Below are 12,500 nucleotides of genomic sequence, written 5' to 3' on the forward strand. Positions count from 1 at the left end.
TTTCTTTTATATTTTTGATCGCCACGCTGACTTCTGCTTCAATTACCTCTGGTCCTTCTCTTCCCTCCAGTGATGCTCTTTAATTTCTGTCTTCATCATCATACAGCTCACTGATGTATTCCACCCATCATATATCTCCACTTTTTCTAAGAGGAGTTCTCCTTCCGTACTCCTTATACAGCCACTATTTGTAGTTATTATTTTCTTCCTATCTGTCAGTAATTTAACTTTGTCATGCAATAATTTTGCTCCTTTTCTCCAATTCTTCTATTTCCTTGCAACGGTCTTCATACCACTTTTCCGGCCTTTCTACATGTTTTTCTTATCTGCTTTTCTGTGTTGTATTGCTCCCTTCTTTTTCTGTCTCCTTTTCTCCATCATGTCTCGTACTTGAAGTTAAAGCATCTGTCCCCTGTGATGGGAAAAGTTTTGGTTAATATATAAACTTGTATTATTTCAGGGACTTTGAAAAGGTTAATTGTGTTTTACTCTTGGTTTTACTCAGAGCCAAATGTCTGAGCTACTTCGACTGCCCACCGCAAAGTGGTGGTGCAACGTCGGGCGGCGGAGGTTAGATTTGTCTAAAAAGAGTGTAGAATATCCTGTTTATGAAATACTAGCAGTAAAGCCCGGCGTTGCTCGGGATAGCAATAAAGCCTGGCATTGCCCGGACTTTCTTGCAAATTTCCTGAATAGCTGTGAGGGTTAGGGTTAGCTGTTAGTGTTAGGGTTAGGGTTATAACCCTAACCCTAACAGCTAACCCTAACCCTAACCCTAACCCTAACCCTTGAAATATTCAAATAATAAACTATTCTTCAAAGTCTATTCAAATAAACTTGAGTAGATTTGAATGGAAAATCCCATAAGGGATATCGATTTATCGATTTTTTTTTTTTTTCGAATATCGGAAGTATTATGGAAAATTTTTCTAGCCAATGACCTAAGTTGGACCAAAAGCCATAATCATACCGAATATGAATGAAATCTGTTGGAGTTTGTGGAAATGCATAACGACCATACACATACACACATTCTCACTTTTATAGATATAGATAGATAGATAACTTGGCATCAACATTATTCATGCTTGTTCTCTCGTAATTTAAAATCGTGAATGTTGAGCTTTGTCTGCATATACAGCGTGGGAGGCAGATGAACACACAGACACCATGGTTTGCATTATACAGGGTGTCTGAAAATGAATATATCAAAAACAACGTTGAATATTTTTATAGTTATTCAAGATACTGAGATAAATTTGATATGAATACATGCATTAGATTTGTAAGTCTTAGTTTTGTTGTGAATATGGTTATTTTCTTTCTGTTTCAGGAGAAACCCCATTTTCGTATACAATGACGAGTCTTCAAGAGAAAGCAAAATTTGAGAGATTTGTACATTAATGTGGTTTAATCATTCAAGCGCGAATGTGTTTTCAGCATGAAATGAACAAACCAGTGCCTAAAAGACCCTCCATACAAGGATGGGTGGATCAGTTTGAGGCTGCAGGATCTGTCCTAAAGGTGAAATTTGCTGGAAGGCCAAGGAAGTCAAATTAAAGGGTGAATCCTGTTGTGGAGGCATTCACTAACAGCCCTATGAAGTCAATTGGGAGAGCATCACTTGAGTTAAACATTCCAAAAATCCCTGTTCATGAAATCCTTCAAAAAGAATTGAGGTTTAAATGTTATAAAATGTAAACAGTTCATAAACTTTTAGAAGAGGATTATGAAATGAGATTAAATGTTTGTCAAGAATTAATTGAACGGATAGAATCAGATGAACATTTTTTTTTCTCAAACCTCATTTTTGGTGATGAGGTTACATTTCACATATCAGGAAGAGTTAATCGTCACAATTGTAGGATATGGGGAGAAGAAAATCCGCATGAATTTGATGAACACGAAGGATTCACCAAAAGTAAACGTCTGGTGTGCCATGTCACGTCATCACACCTCTGGACCCTATTTCTTTGAACCTGCTGTCACCAGCATTTCATACCTCAACTTGTGACAAGAATCTAAGAAAATCACGATTTGTTACAAAGAGCTATCTTTCAACAGGATGGAGCACCACCTCACTTTGCTCGAATTGTGAAAGTGTTTTTAATCAAACTTTGACAGACCGTTGGATTGGTCGATGACGACCTATGAAATAGCCCGCTCGTTCAGCCGATTTAACACCTGTAGATTTTTATCTCTGGGGTTTTTAAATACAGTAAAGTCCACACTAACAAACCAAGGGACCTTGAATAACCTAAACATAGCATTGTTGATGCTGTGTCATCCATCCACACAGCTGTCGTTGGGAAACGTTTTCTCAGAATTTGAACGCAGAATTAGATTGATCATCGTGAATGATGGATGACATGTAGAAATTTATTAATAATTTGAGAATATCTAAACATTTCCATTAAAAATTTAACAAACTAATTTTGTATGTCAGTATTTCGAATAACAATAAAACTATTCAACGTTCTTTTTGGTATATCCATTTTCGGACATATACATAAATGCATACATACATACATACATAACATTACATCAGTCATGCACTATTGATGTTTCCTCCTATCTTTTTTTGGAACAATCTCAGTTATTGTGTGTTTCTTGCTCTCTTTCATCTTTTCCCAATGCCTGCCTTCCTGTCATTTCCTCCTCACAAAGGTATTGTTTTGTCATTTCTTCAAGTAAAGCTTCATACTTGTTAGTAACCTCCACAGCATCTTTCTTCTTCGCATCATCCTCTCTAAGTCTGCCGAGGTTGGCTTGATCTTTCATGGGATTTATTTTTGGGATTTTCAGCTTGAACTTCATCTTCATTACAAGCAGGCAGTCTGAATCGATTTCTCTACCTGGGTAAGTGAAGGTATTTTTGATGCTATTCTTGTACCTTTCACTGCTCATTTGAAAATCAAATTGTTTCTGTGAACCTCTTCTGGACTCTTCCAGGTGTACAGTCTTCTTGGATGTTACTTGAAGTGTATTTAAGATGTCCAAGCTGTTTTCCTCGCAGAACTGCATCAGACGTTCGTTCACCTCTGCTGTTCTTCGTTCCAAGTCCATAAGCTCCGACTACATTTCCACACCTCTCCTCTCTCTACCAACTTTTGCATTCAAATCGCCCATAATTATCACGATGTCTCCACTATTCACATGCTTTTTGCATCTCCTCATAGTGATGCAGAAGTTGAAGTATTCTGTCATCCTGTGTTGGTGCATGCAGTTGTAAACACACCAATGTTCATTGGTTTCCCTTCATGTTTGCCATAATCACTCTCTGGTATTGGCCAATAACCCTGCATTGTTTTTGCTGCCTTCTTTGTCATCATTACTCCAACTCCATTCTGATGTTCACTGCGACTTTGGAATATCAACACATGCTTTCCTTTATCCATTTTCCCACATTCCATCTATCTAACTTCTGCCTATCCTAAAATGTCAATATGGAGTCTTAACATCTCTTTCGTGCAATTGTCTATTTTGCCAGTCTGCCAGTGTCCTCACATTCAAGTTCTGATTTTCAGAAGATCTTATCTATGTTTGAGAATATATAGCATCATCAGATGGTGGCCTTTTCTGAGTTTGGGCTGCCCTCGTCATTCACACTTATGAGAAAGTCATCTTCCCTGTTCGCTTTTACAGTAGATATCACTGAAGGGGATCTCGGTCTGCCTCAATCACTAATACCATTTATGCTATGAGATTCCATGACGAACTACAGGTAATACTTGGTGAGTACCCAGGCTCTTGCTAGGCGACTGGCCATTTGTCTTTAAGCATCATGACTCTGCCCAAGATGTGTCACACATCGTGCTGTTGCACCTTCCAAGCCATTGACTCTGAGTAGTGAGTTCCTCTGCCTCCTCATCCGCCGGTCCAGATATCATGCACTCAATATGGGTGACGTCCCTTGCACAGCGTCTTACAAAGTTGCTATTTCCCTCACTTAGATAAGCACACCAACCGAGGAGAGATCCCAGGGTGTGCCCACTGGTGTGCTCAACCACCTCCTCTGAGGCATAAGAGTTTCATAGCATTGGGATAACAGTGATCCTTGTCCACATACGTGCTGACGTGGGTGTGTAGCTAACAAGGGTACAAAGGGACTACTACTCACACACTGCACTATACACCCCACCTTAATTAAGATGAGACATTCAAACAAAATGTCTGAATGACCATGGCTTACAGAGCATACCTTTAGGTAAGAGTTACAAAACTATAAAAGTCATGTACATATTCACAAACCATTACCTTCAAAAGTACTTCAATTTTTTTTATTCCTTCTGAGAGGCATAATGATGTCTATTATTTTGTTTTATATTTGTGTTTAGTTTTTCATTTAAATTCTTTGTTTTGCTTTGCCAATGCCATTTTACAATGAAGTTCTTAACTAACTTATAGGAAGATGTACTCTCCTCAATAACTGATCAATAAGATGTTTTTTGGAATCTTTTAAACTTCTTGCGTATGGCAGCTTGGCCGCTGGGTAGCTATCGTTTTGTTGGGGTGCAGCTATGCCGCTGAAGCAAATCTCCTATTACCAGTACAATGGTACTCCTTTCGCCCACCTCAGAAGGATGATAGGCTGAGTCAACCCCACTTGGTGTAAATCTAGCGGCCAATGGGACTCGAACTCAGGATCTGAAGATCCCAAGCCAGCCACCCTAAACCACGAAGCCAACACCAGGCTTATCTTTTAAACTGATTGATGCTTTCTGCTCTCCTTTATGTCGAGAATCTCACTTGTCTGTCTCGGACTCTTTCTTTATATTTTTGATTGTTTAATATTAGTATTTTTGAAGTTTTTATTTTTTCACAAACGCTTAACTCTGATATATGCTATCATGAGGTCATGGTGCCAATGTCACTGAAAGTAAATCGTTTGTTGTCAGAGTTCGGTTTGTTTGACGGACGGACGGGCCTCCCAACCCTTGTGCACAGAGTTCCGAGAGCTTGTTGAATCGGCTGTCTGTTCTTCTGAACATGTTGCCCGACTTTGAGAAGTTGGTTACTTTGGGTGAGTTTTCATTGCATTTTGTTGCAATCCAAGTTTACGTAAATGGGGGAAATGATGCACAAATAGAGATTTTAGTGGGTATTTAGCACTTAAACAGTGTTGTGTCAAAAGCCATCTCAACATCGTTTCAACTCCTCCATGTCCAAAAACACATTTGGGGGATAGAATAGAGGAGTAAAGTATTTTTTAATAATACATTATTGAAACGATGCAGATTATTACCTTATCTGTGTGTGCATCACTTTTAGCTGTGTAGGTTTTTAATTTTTTGTTTTCTTGGTGCAAGACTGTTAATTTGATGTTGGTGGACTTTGTGCAAGTAGAAGGTATGCGATTTGCGAAACCTCTGCAATGCAGTGAGTTAATACGTTGATTGCAGCTTTGTTCATTCTGGATTTTCAACATGCATAAATGTTATTATTTTAGCTAAATAACTTCAGATTGTGGGAGACAAGATCAGTGATTATTTGCAATACTTCATCTTCTAAAGTGGTTATTACAATTTTTGAAATATATGCATTGATTTGAGGTCTGATACAACAATGAAAAGATCATGCAGTACACACAAGGTACTTTAACGCCATATAGAATGATACATAGACATATTTTATTATTATTATTATTATTATTATTATTATTATTATTATTTTTTTAAAGGCTGCCCACAATGAGGCATGACCTAAGCAAAGCAACATCATGCCTAATAGGCAGAGCTTATGCAACTGTTTAGCCAGATGAGCCCTTTTGAAATCTAACTTGTTCCTGTTTGCTCCCACAACTGTTTTGTGTACCACAGAGAGGTTAATGTGTGGCGGGCATTTCCTCTTCATCAAGATGCATGCAACAATAGCTGGTGTGGAACATACCACATACTCCTTGGTACCCAACACAGCAATTGGGTCTGACTATATATATATATATATATATATATATATATATATGAATATATATAAATATATATATATATAAATATATATATATATATTTATATATATATATATATATATATTTATATATATATATATTGTTACGACTTTTGGAATTCAATTGCACACAACATACAGGTTCATTTAGTCAGCTATGTCGATAAGTGCTTGTTCCCTCGATAGCTCACCTTTCATTGTTTAAATGTTCAGAAATCGATTAGACGCGCTGCGGATCGATTTAATAGTTGGGGAACGAACAATGGAGACATCCCTCCCCCTCTTCTGCGAAGAGGAAGAAGAACCCTGCCGTCCCGTGACTCATGATGTCAACAACTCCCTCCCACCCGTGGTTGAGCGGGGGATGGAGCACGAGGAAATGAGTCATGAGTCACGTCGGGAGCGGAGGAAGGGCGGGAGAAGGATAAGAGGAGATCTTTTCTTTGTTCGTGTGCGGAGTTGGAGAAGGGAGTTGAGGGAAGTCGTTCAGCAGACCGTCGGGTCCTGCTTGGCTTGCGTTAGGGTTGAGGCCTTCGGAAGCTTTTTGCTTCGGCTGGCTCAGTGAGCTTCGGCTGCGGCCTGGCTCGGGAGGACTCTTTTTGCTTTGGTGGTTCAGTGGGCCTTTGGCTTCTGCTTGGCTCGGGAGAGCTTTTTGCTTCGAGCTACTTTGTTTTGGAAGAAAGTTGAGCCGGTTGCTCGGCTCGAGCTGCGAATGGTGGCCTCTTCTTCTTCTTCTTCGTTCATGGAGCTCTTTGTTCTCCATTTTGGTTCTCAGCTTGGTGCGACTCATCGACCTCTTCTTGGAGGTGGTTCCTTGGGGGAAGCGGTGCATCGACGGGAAGGATCGGTGCCTCGTCTCACCAGCTCGTGTTGAGAAGCGCGGGAGGATTCGCGGGAGCTCGGGAAGGATCGCGGCTCACGGCGATTAGATCCAGCTCGCTCTCGCTGGAGCCCGGGTCCGAACAACTTGAAGACCACATGAGGTGGAGAGGTTCGAGATAGGTTCTGGGTTTCAGCTCACCTGTCCTCCGCGCTGGAGCTCATTATTAAAGGCCTCTGCCACCATTTCTTGGGTGTGTGTGTGTGTGTGCGTACGTGTGTCCGTGGGCCCGTCTAATAAGTAGGAAATTGTTAAGTGCTTTATGTGCTGTAAATGTTTGCATCGCATTTCGTATAGATGGTCGTAGTTCTTTTGTCATGCTTTTGTTGCTTGTATAATTGCATACGTGTTTTGCCTTGTTTAATTGCATACTTGCTTTATTATAATGTCCTTGTGTGAATGTAAACCTGTTCGTTGCGTCCATTTCCTCATTGAACTGCCGTATTGAGATCGGAATAAATTGTTGGTTTCTTAATAGCCGGTAAAGTGATCGGGTCCAACGGGACTGCGCGATAATATCCCGCTCTGTTATCCCAAAACGAAGCGAGCTGCTTAAGCGGCTCGTTTCCAAGTGGTCCCGTTGAAGTACAATCTCTCGGTAACCTACCCGCGCGAATAATTAGGTAAATCGAAGATTTGGCGATCGGACCCTGTAGCGCGGGTAGAGTGCGGACAAGGTTGTGGTGTGGTTAAAAACACACCCGTGGCTGGTTTCCGGCGTTGATCCGGAAAGCCGCGACTGGATTGTCCGTTCGGTGGGTGAAGCGACCGCTATTGGTTAGACGCGGTCATTCGCACGCCGATGGGCGGGAAATATACAACACTGGTGTCAGGACATGGGGTACAGATTCATTCCTCCACACTAAATTAATGGAACTGGATCAAGGGTGTGCGAGGCAACCCTCCGGTTCCATTAAATTCCGAGTTTAAATTATTTCCGATACGCAAGATGGCAGTTCAAGGCGAACGGGAGCGGGGGGGTAATGAATTTAAAAATGTTAGAAATCATGGCTCAGGGCGAAATGACCATGCAGGACACTCCCATTATGCAGGTTGACTATTCCCCGCAAATAAATGCGGAGTCCGCAATGGGCGCAGCGGCGGGGGCCGCGGTGTATGACACCCCCCCTCCCCTCCTCCGTCAAAATCCCTCCTCCTTCCCTGGCGCATCCGCGCCCGATGATGGCGAAGCGACTGCCACCGGGCCACCTGACATGGGCCAGCTGTTAGAAATATTGCTGGCAAAAATGGATGAAAACGCACTCGAGGCGAAAAACATAATGAAAACGAATGTGGAAGAGATGAAAAACGAAATGAAAGAAATGCGGGGTGAGATGCAGCACATGGGGCTGAATCTCCGAGCTGGGCAAAAGGCAATAATGGCGGTTGCGAGGAGCGAAACGCGGGCAGTGGAGCTCAAAATGGCGGCGCCACGTGCTGGAGTGAGCGAGCTGAGGGGGAGTGTGGACTGTGTCGGTCCCACGGTGGAGGACAAAATAATATGGGAGACGTGTTGGACGAAACTCGTAACGGGAGAGAGAGTGACGGTGACTGAGAGCGAAAAATTAAAAGGGGAGACCGAAACATGTAAGACGAGACACGAGGTGACGACGGCAGAAATAATAGTGGAGACGAAGGAAACGAACAATGTGACTGAAACGAAAATAGTCACGGAAACAGAGACACGGGAGATAGAGGATGAATTGGACGGGGTGGAAGAAACTAAAAACGAACACACACACACACACACACACACACACACACACACACACACACACACACACACACACACACACACACACACACACACACACACACACACACACACACACGTAGCGAGGAACCTTGAGGGGGAGCTCGGGGAAGGTGTCGTGACCCGGTGCAAGCAGCTGGATAGTCTGCTTCAGGATCGAGGGGAGGGAATGTGCCCCCTTGAAGCAGATCACGACCAGGTGGGTCCGGTCGAGCTTTGCGAGGTGGAGCGGATGAGTGAGGCGAACGGGTGCACGCAGAGCTTGGGGGCTATGGAAACCCCAGGACCCCTTGTGGTTGTGCTAATTCCCAGCGTGGTTGTTCCAGTGAGTGTGATGTCGAAATGTGTGTTTGCGAGTATGCCGAAATGCGTGCTTTCCAGCACGCATGGTGTGGATGAAGCACCGCGTGTGGATGAGGCACCGTGTGTGGATGAGGAACCGCGTGTGGATGAGGAACCGCGTGTGCATGAAGCACCGCGTGTGGATGAAACACCGGGTGTGGATGAAGCATCGCGTGTGGCTGAAACACCACGTGTGGATGAAGCACCGCGTGTGTATGAAACACCACGTGTGACAGGAACCGCGTGTGTGAGTAGTATGGTGTGTGTGAGTGAAAGGCGATGTGTGAGAGAGACCGCGTGTGTGAGGTGGCGGTATGAGAGGGTGATGGCGGTTAGCATGCGGGAGACTGCAACCGCATGTTCTAGTGTAATGGTGAGGTGTGTGAGCGTCGTGGCACGCAGGAGTGTGCGCGTTGAATGGCGACGACGACTGCGACAGATGAGGGACAAAGGCCGAATAGCGGCTGTAGCTATTTTGGGGACTGTGCCGGATTGGTACAGCAGCGAGCGTGGGGTCCGTGCTGTGCTCCGCACGAGGCCGCCACGTGTGCGTCTGCACAAGTGAAATCCGGTCCGGAAACGCCGCGGTGGATTCGAGCCGACCCCGCAGACGGACAGAAGGTAGGCTGAATAATGAATTTGGACCGGATGTGTTCTCCACGCGAGCGTGTTTGTAATGCTCCGACGAGCAGAGCACATGTGTTCGCGTGGGGAACCCCTCGAAACGCGAGGTTTACGTTTAATGCGCAGGGTGACGTCGTGGCTGCATGGTTGGAATCCGGCAGAAGGAAAATCCTTGCCAGATGGTACCGTCCGAGGAGGGACGAGGTGCGCGAACAGCTGCCATGACATGATGGGGAAAGAGCGCAGGCTGTGAGTTGCCACGCTGATGTGCGCAAGAAGAAGAAAAAAAAAATAAAAAAGCAAGCCTCGCCACTTTGAGTGGACACGAGCCCCAGGCAGGGGGTGGAAGACCCCCCTGTTTGGTGGCACAGGAAGTACTGGTTAGGGGGGATAGGTTAGCGATAGTTAGACCGGCTTCATGGGGACATGGGTTGTTCCTCATGGAGCCCGTGGAATGAATTAGTTAGAGGGATTTTAGTTCAGATTTAGGAAATGGGAATTTTTGGAGACATGGACAGACTGGAAATGTGTAGTGGAGACGTAGTTTAGCTACGCAGAGTAAATGGAACGTGCATGAGTTTTCAGGGATGATGAGGGAACACGAGTTAGTTAGGGGATTTAATTAGGAAGAATGGCAGTGTGGAGTGTTGGTGTGAGTGGAAAAGAGTAAAAAGTGTACAATGAGTGAGTATGGGACTACGGGCCCAAGTGTGTGAGTGGAGCGAATGTGGTATTCATGGTGCAAATGACTGGTTGGGGGGAGGACTGATTCCCACCCAAGTGACCCTGGGGTCAGATTAATGTTAGCTCGTGGGTTATTCAAATTTACTAACAGGAGGTCGTTTTGTTGGTGTCGAGAAAAGGCACGAAACCCGTTTGGAGGGGTGCAAGAGTTCATGGATCGGCTGGGAGCGTGGCTGTGGAAAGGTGAGTTTTGTTTAGTCGGCACCCTGGGCACCGGACTAGTCTGCCATAGTAGGCCAAGGGCCCAAGAAGGACTAGGATAGTGTCGTGGGCACGGGCGACCCTCGGAAAGGGACCCGGGGCATCAGCACGCCACGTGGGCATCGGAGGGTGGCAATGCCAGAGAGGGCAACCCCCTGCGTTGTAGGGAGCAGCTAGGCTCGGAGGCAGCCTGGGGGTGCCATGGTTAGAGTTCGGCAGAGGGGGAGTTCCTGCCAGTTGAGCCACGCTGCCCAGCCAGGAAATTGTGCGAGGGCACGAATGAAAATTTGAGGGCAAGGCCCAAATTTATAATGGACACCAACACAGGCGACGGGAATCATGGTTTTTAGAACTGGTAGTTTTAAAGTGTGAGGCGTTTTTGGAAAGCCTCGGGGTAGTTTCAGGTTAATGAATGTTAGGGAGATAGGAGATGTACCCCTTTGCACCATCCATCCCTTCGCTCGTTGTAGGCCGCTGGACCCACCTTGGTAGGTCGCTGAACTCTGAGGAGGCCATTCTGAGGCTTTGTTGGGCCTCGAGGCAGGACGCTAGTCTCTCCCTATTCCCCTTCAGAGAGGGAACGTAGGGGTTGGGAGTAGGCTAGGTTGACAGGATAGGTTAGGCAGACAATGACAATAAAGGGGGTTCGGGAGACAATTATAAAAGGGAAATAAAAATAAAGAGGGGATAAATTTTGTTGTGTTGTGTGGCAAATTAAGGGAGTGGGTATGGACAGAGACAGGCAAAGGCGATAGAGTGGGGGGAGACAGGCGAGGTCCGAACCTGCCTTCAGAGCGGCTGGCACAACCGCACTCCCTCCAGACCTGATGGAACCACAACAGCGGCCGGTCAGCTTCATTGCCGGCCTGTTGTGCTGCAGCTGCCTGTTCTGCATGGACTTGCCTTGCCATGCCTCGTTTGCCTGCCTCTGCCATTACCCCATGCCTGCTAGCCCTTGTTTGCTTTTGCCCCTGTGTCCATCCATCACCATGTGCGCCAGGAACATCCAGTTTTGCCAGGACTACCCTGCAGGCAGCCCGTGCATCCATCATGCTCATTTGTGTATTGCGACCATCTCCATCCATTCCCCTGCATCAATGGACTTTCAAACGACTTTTGCCTTTTCCCTTTCACAGATCACAGGTCCTGGGCCATGGTTAAGTGAAAATTGTAAATACGTGGAACCTCACCTGCGTGTTTGTTTTAGCGCCGGCAATTTTAGTTAAGTTGTCCGAATGAGTCTGTGAGAGTTTGTTTAGTTAGTTACGCAGCGCATTAGGTTATTTATTTTTGGGACACGTATAAAGAAATGTTGCACTCGGGGATCCGAAGGTAGAACGTACTAGGGGAAAACACGTGCTGGTCACACGAGAATTTGACGACTCGAGACGAGTCTGTAAAAAGGGGAGGGGGTAGTGTTATGAATTTTGGAATTCGATTGCACGCAACATACAGGTTCCTTTAGTCAGCTATGTCGATAAGTGCTTGTTCCCTAGATAGCTCACCTTTCATTGTTTAAATGTTCAGAAATCGATTAGATGCGCTGCGGATCGATTTAATAGTTAGGGACCGAACAATTGAGACATCCCTCCCCCTCTTCTGCGAAGAGGAAGAAGAACCCTGCCGTCCCGTGACTCATGATGTCAACAACTCCCTCCCACCCGTGGTTGAGCGGGGGATGGAGCACGAGGAATGAGTCACACCGGGAGCGGGGGAAGGGCGGGAGAAGGATAAGAGGAGATCTTTTCTTTGTTCGTGTGCGGCGTTGGAGAAGGGAGTTGAGGGGAGTCGTTCAGCAGACCGTCGGGTCCTGCTTGGCTTGCGTTAGGGTTGAGGCCTTCGGAAGCTTTTTGCTTCGGCTGGCTCAGTGAGCTTCGGCTGTGGCCTGGCTCAGGAGGAGGCTTTTTGCTTTGGTGGTTCAGTGGGCCTTTGGCTTCTGCTTGGCTCGGGAGAGCTTTTTGCTTCGAGCTGCTTTGTTTTGGAAGAAAGTTGAGCCGGTTGCTCGGCACG

General features: G+C 45.4%; 1 protein-coding gene and 1 long non-coding RNA gene across 4 annotated transcripts in view; one reads left to right on the forward strand and one right to left on the reverse strand.

Annotated features, from left to right (window-relative positions):
• SMG5 (SMG5 nonsense mediated mRNA decay factor) overlaps positions 1 to 12,500 on the forward strand; it is a 327,200-nt gene that overhangs the window by 63,749 nt on the left and 250,951 nt on the right. For all 3 annotated transcript variants that reach the window (XM_085849869.1, XM_085849872.1, XM_085849871.1), the window contains exon 15: positions 4,948 to 5,023. In XM_085849869.1, the coding sequence (XP_085705995.1) occupies positions 4,948 to 5,023 (76 nt within the window). The remainder of the gene's footprint in view (positions 1 to 4,947; positions 5,024 to 12,500) is intronic.
• Positions 1 to 12,500, reverse strand: part of LOC147015281 (uncharacterized) — a 44,027-nt gene that overhangs the window by 11,642 nt on the left and 19,885 nt on the right. The gene's annotated exons all lie outside the window — the stretch shown is intronic.

Source organism: Eptatretus burgeri, chromosome 12, assembly GCF_056783735.1.
Source record: "Eptatretus burgeri isolate ZD-2024b chromosome 12, Ebu_testis_v1, whole genome shotgun sequence".
Lineage (NCBI taxonomy): Eukaryota > Metazoa > Chordata > Myxini > Myxiniformes > Myxinidae > Eptatretus > Eptatretus burgeri.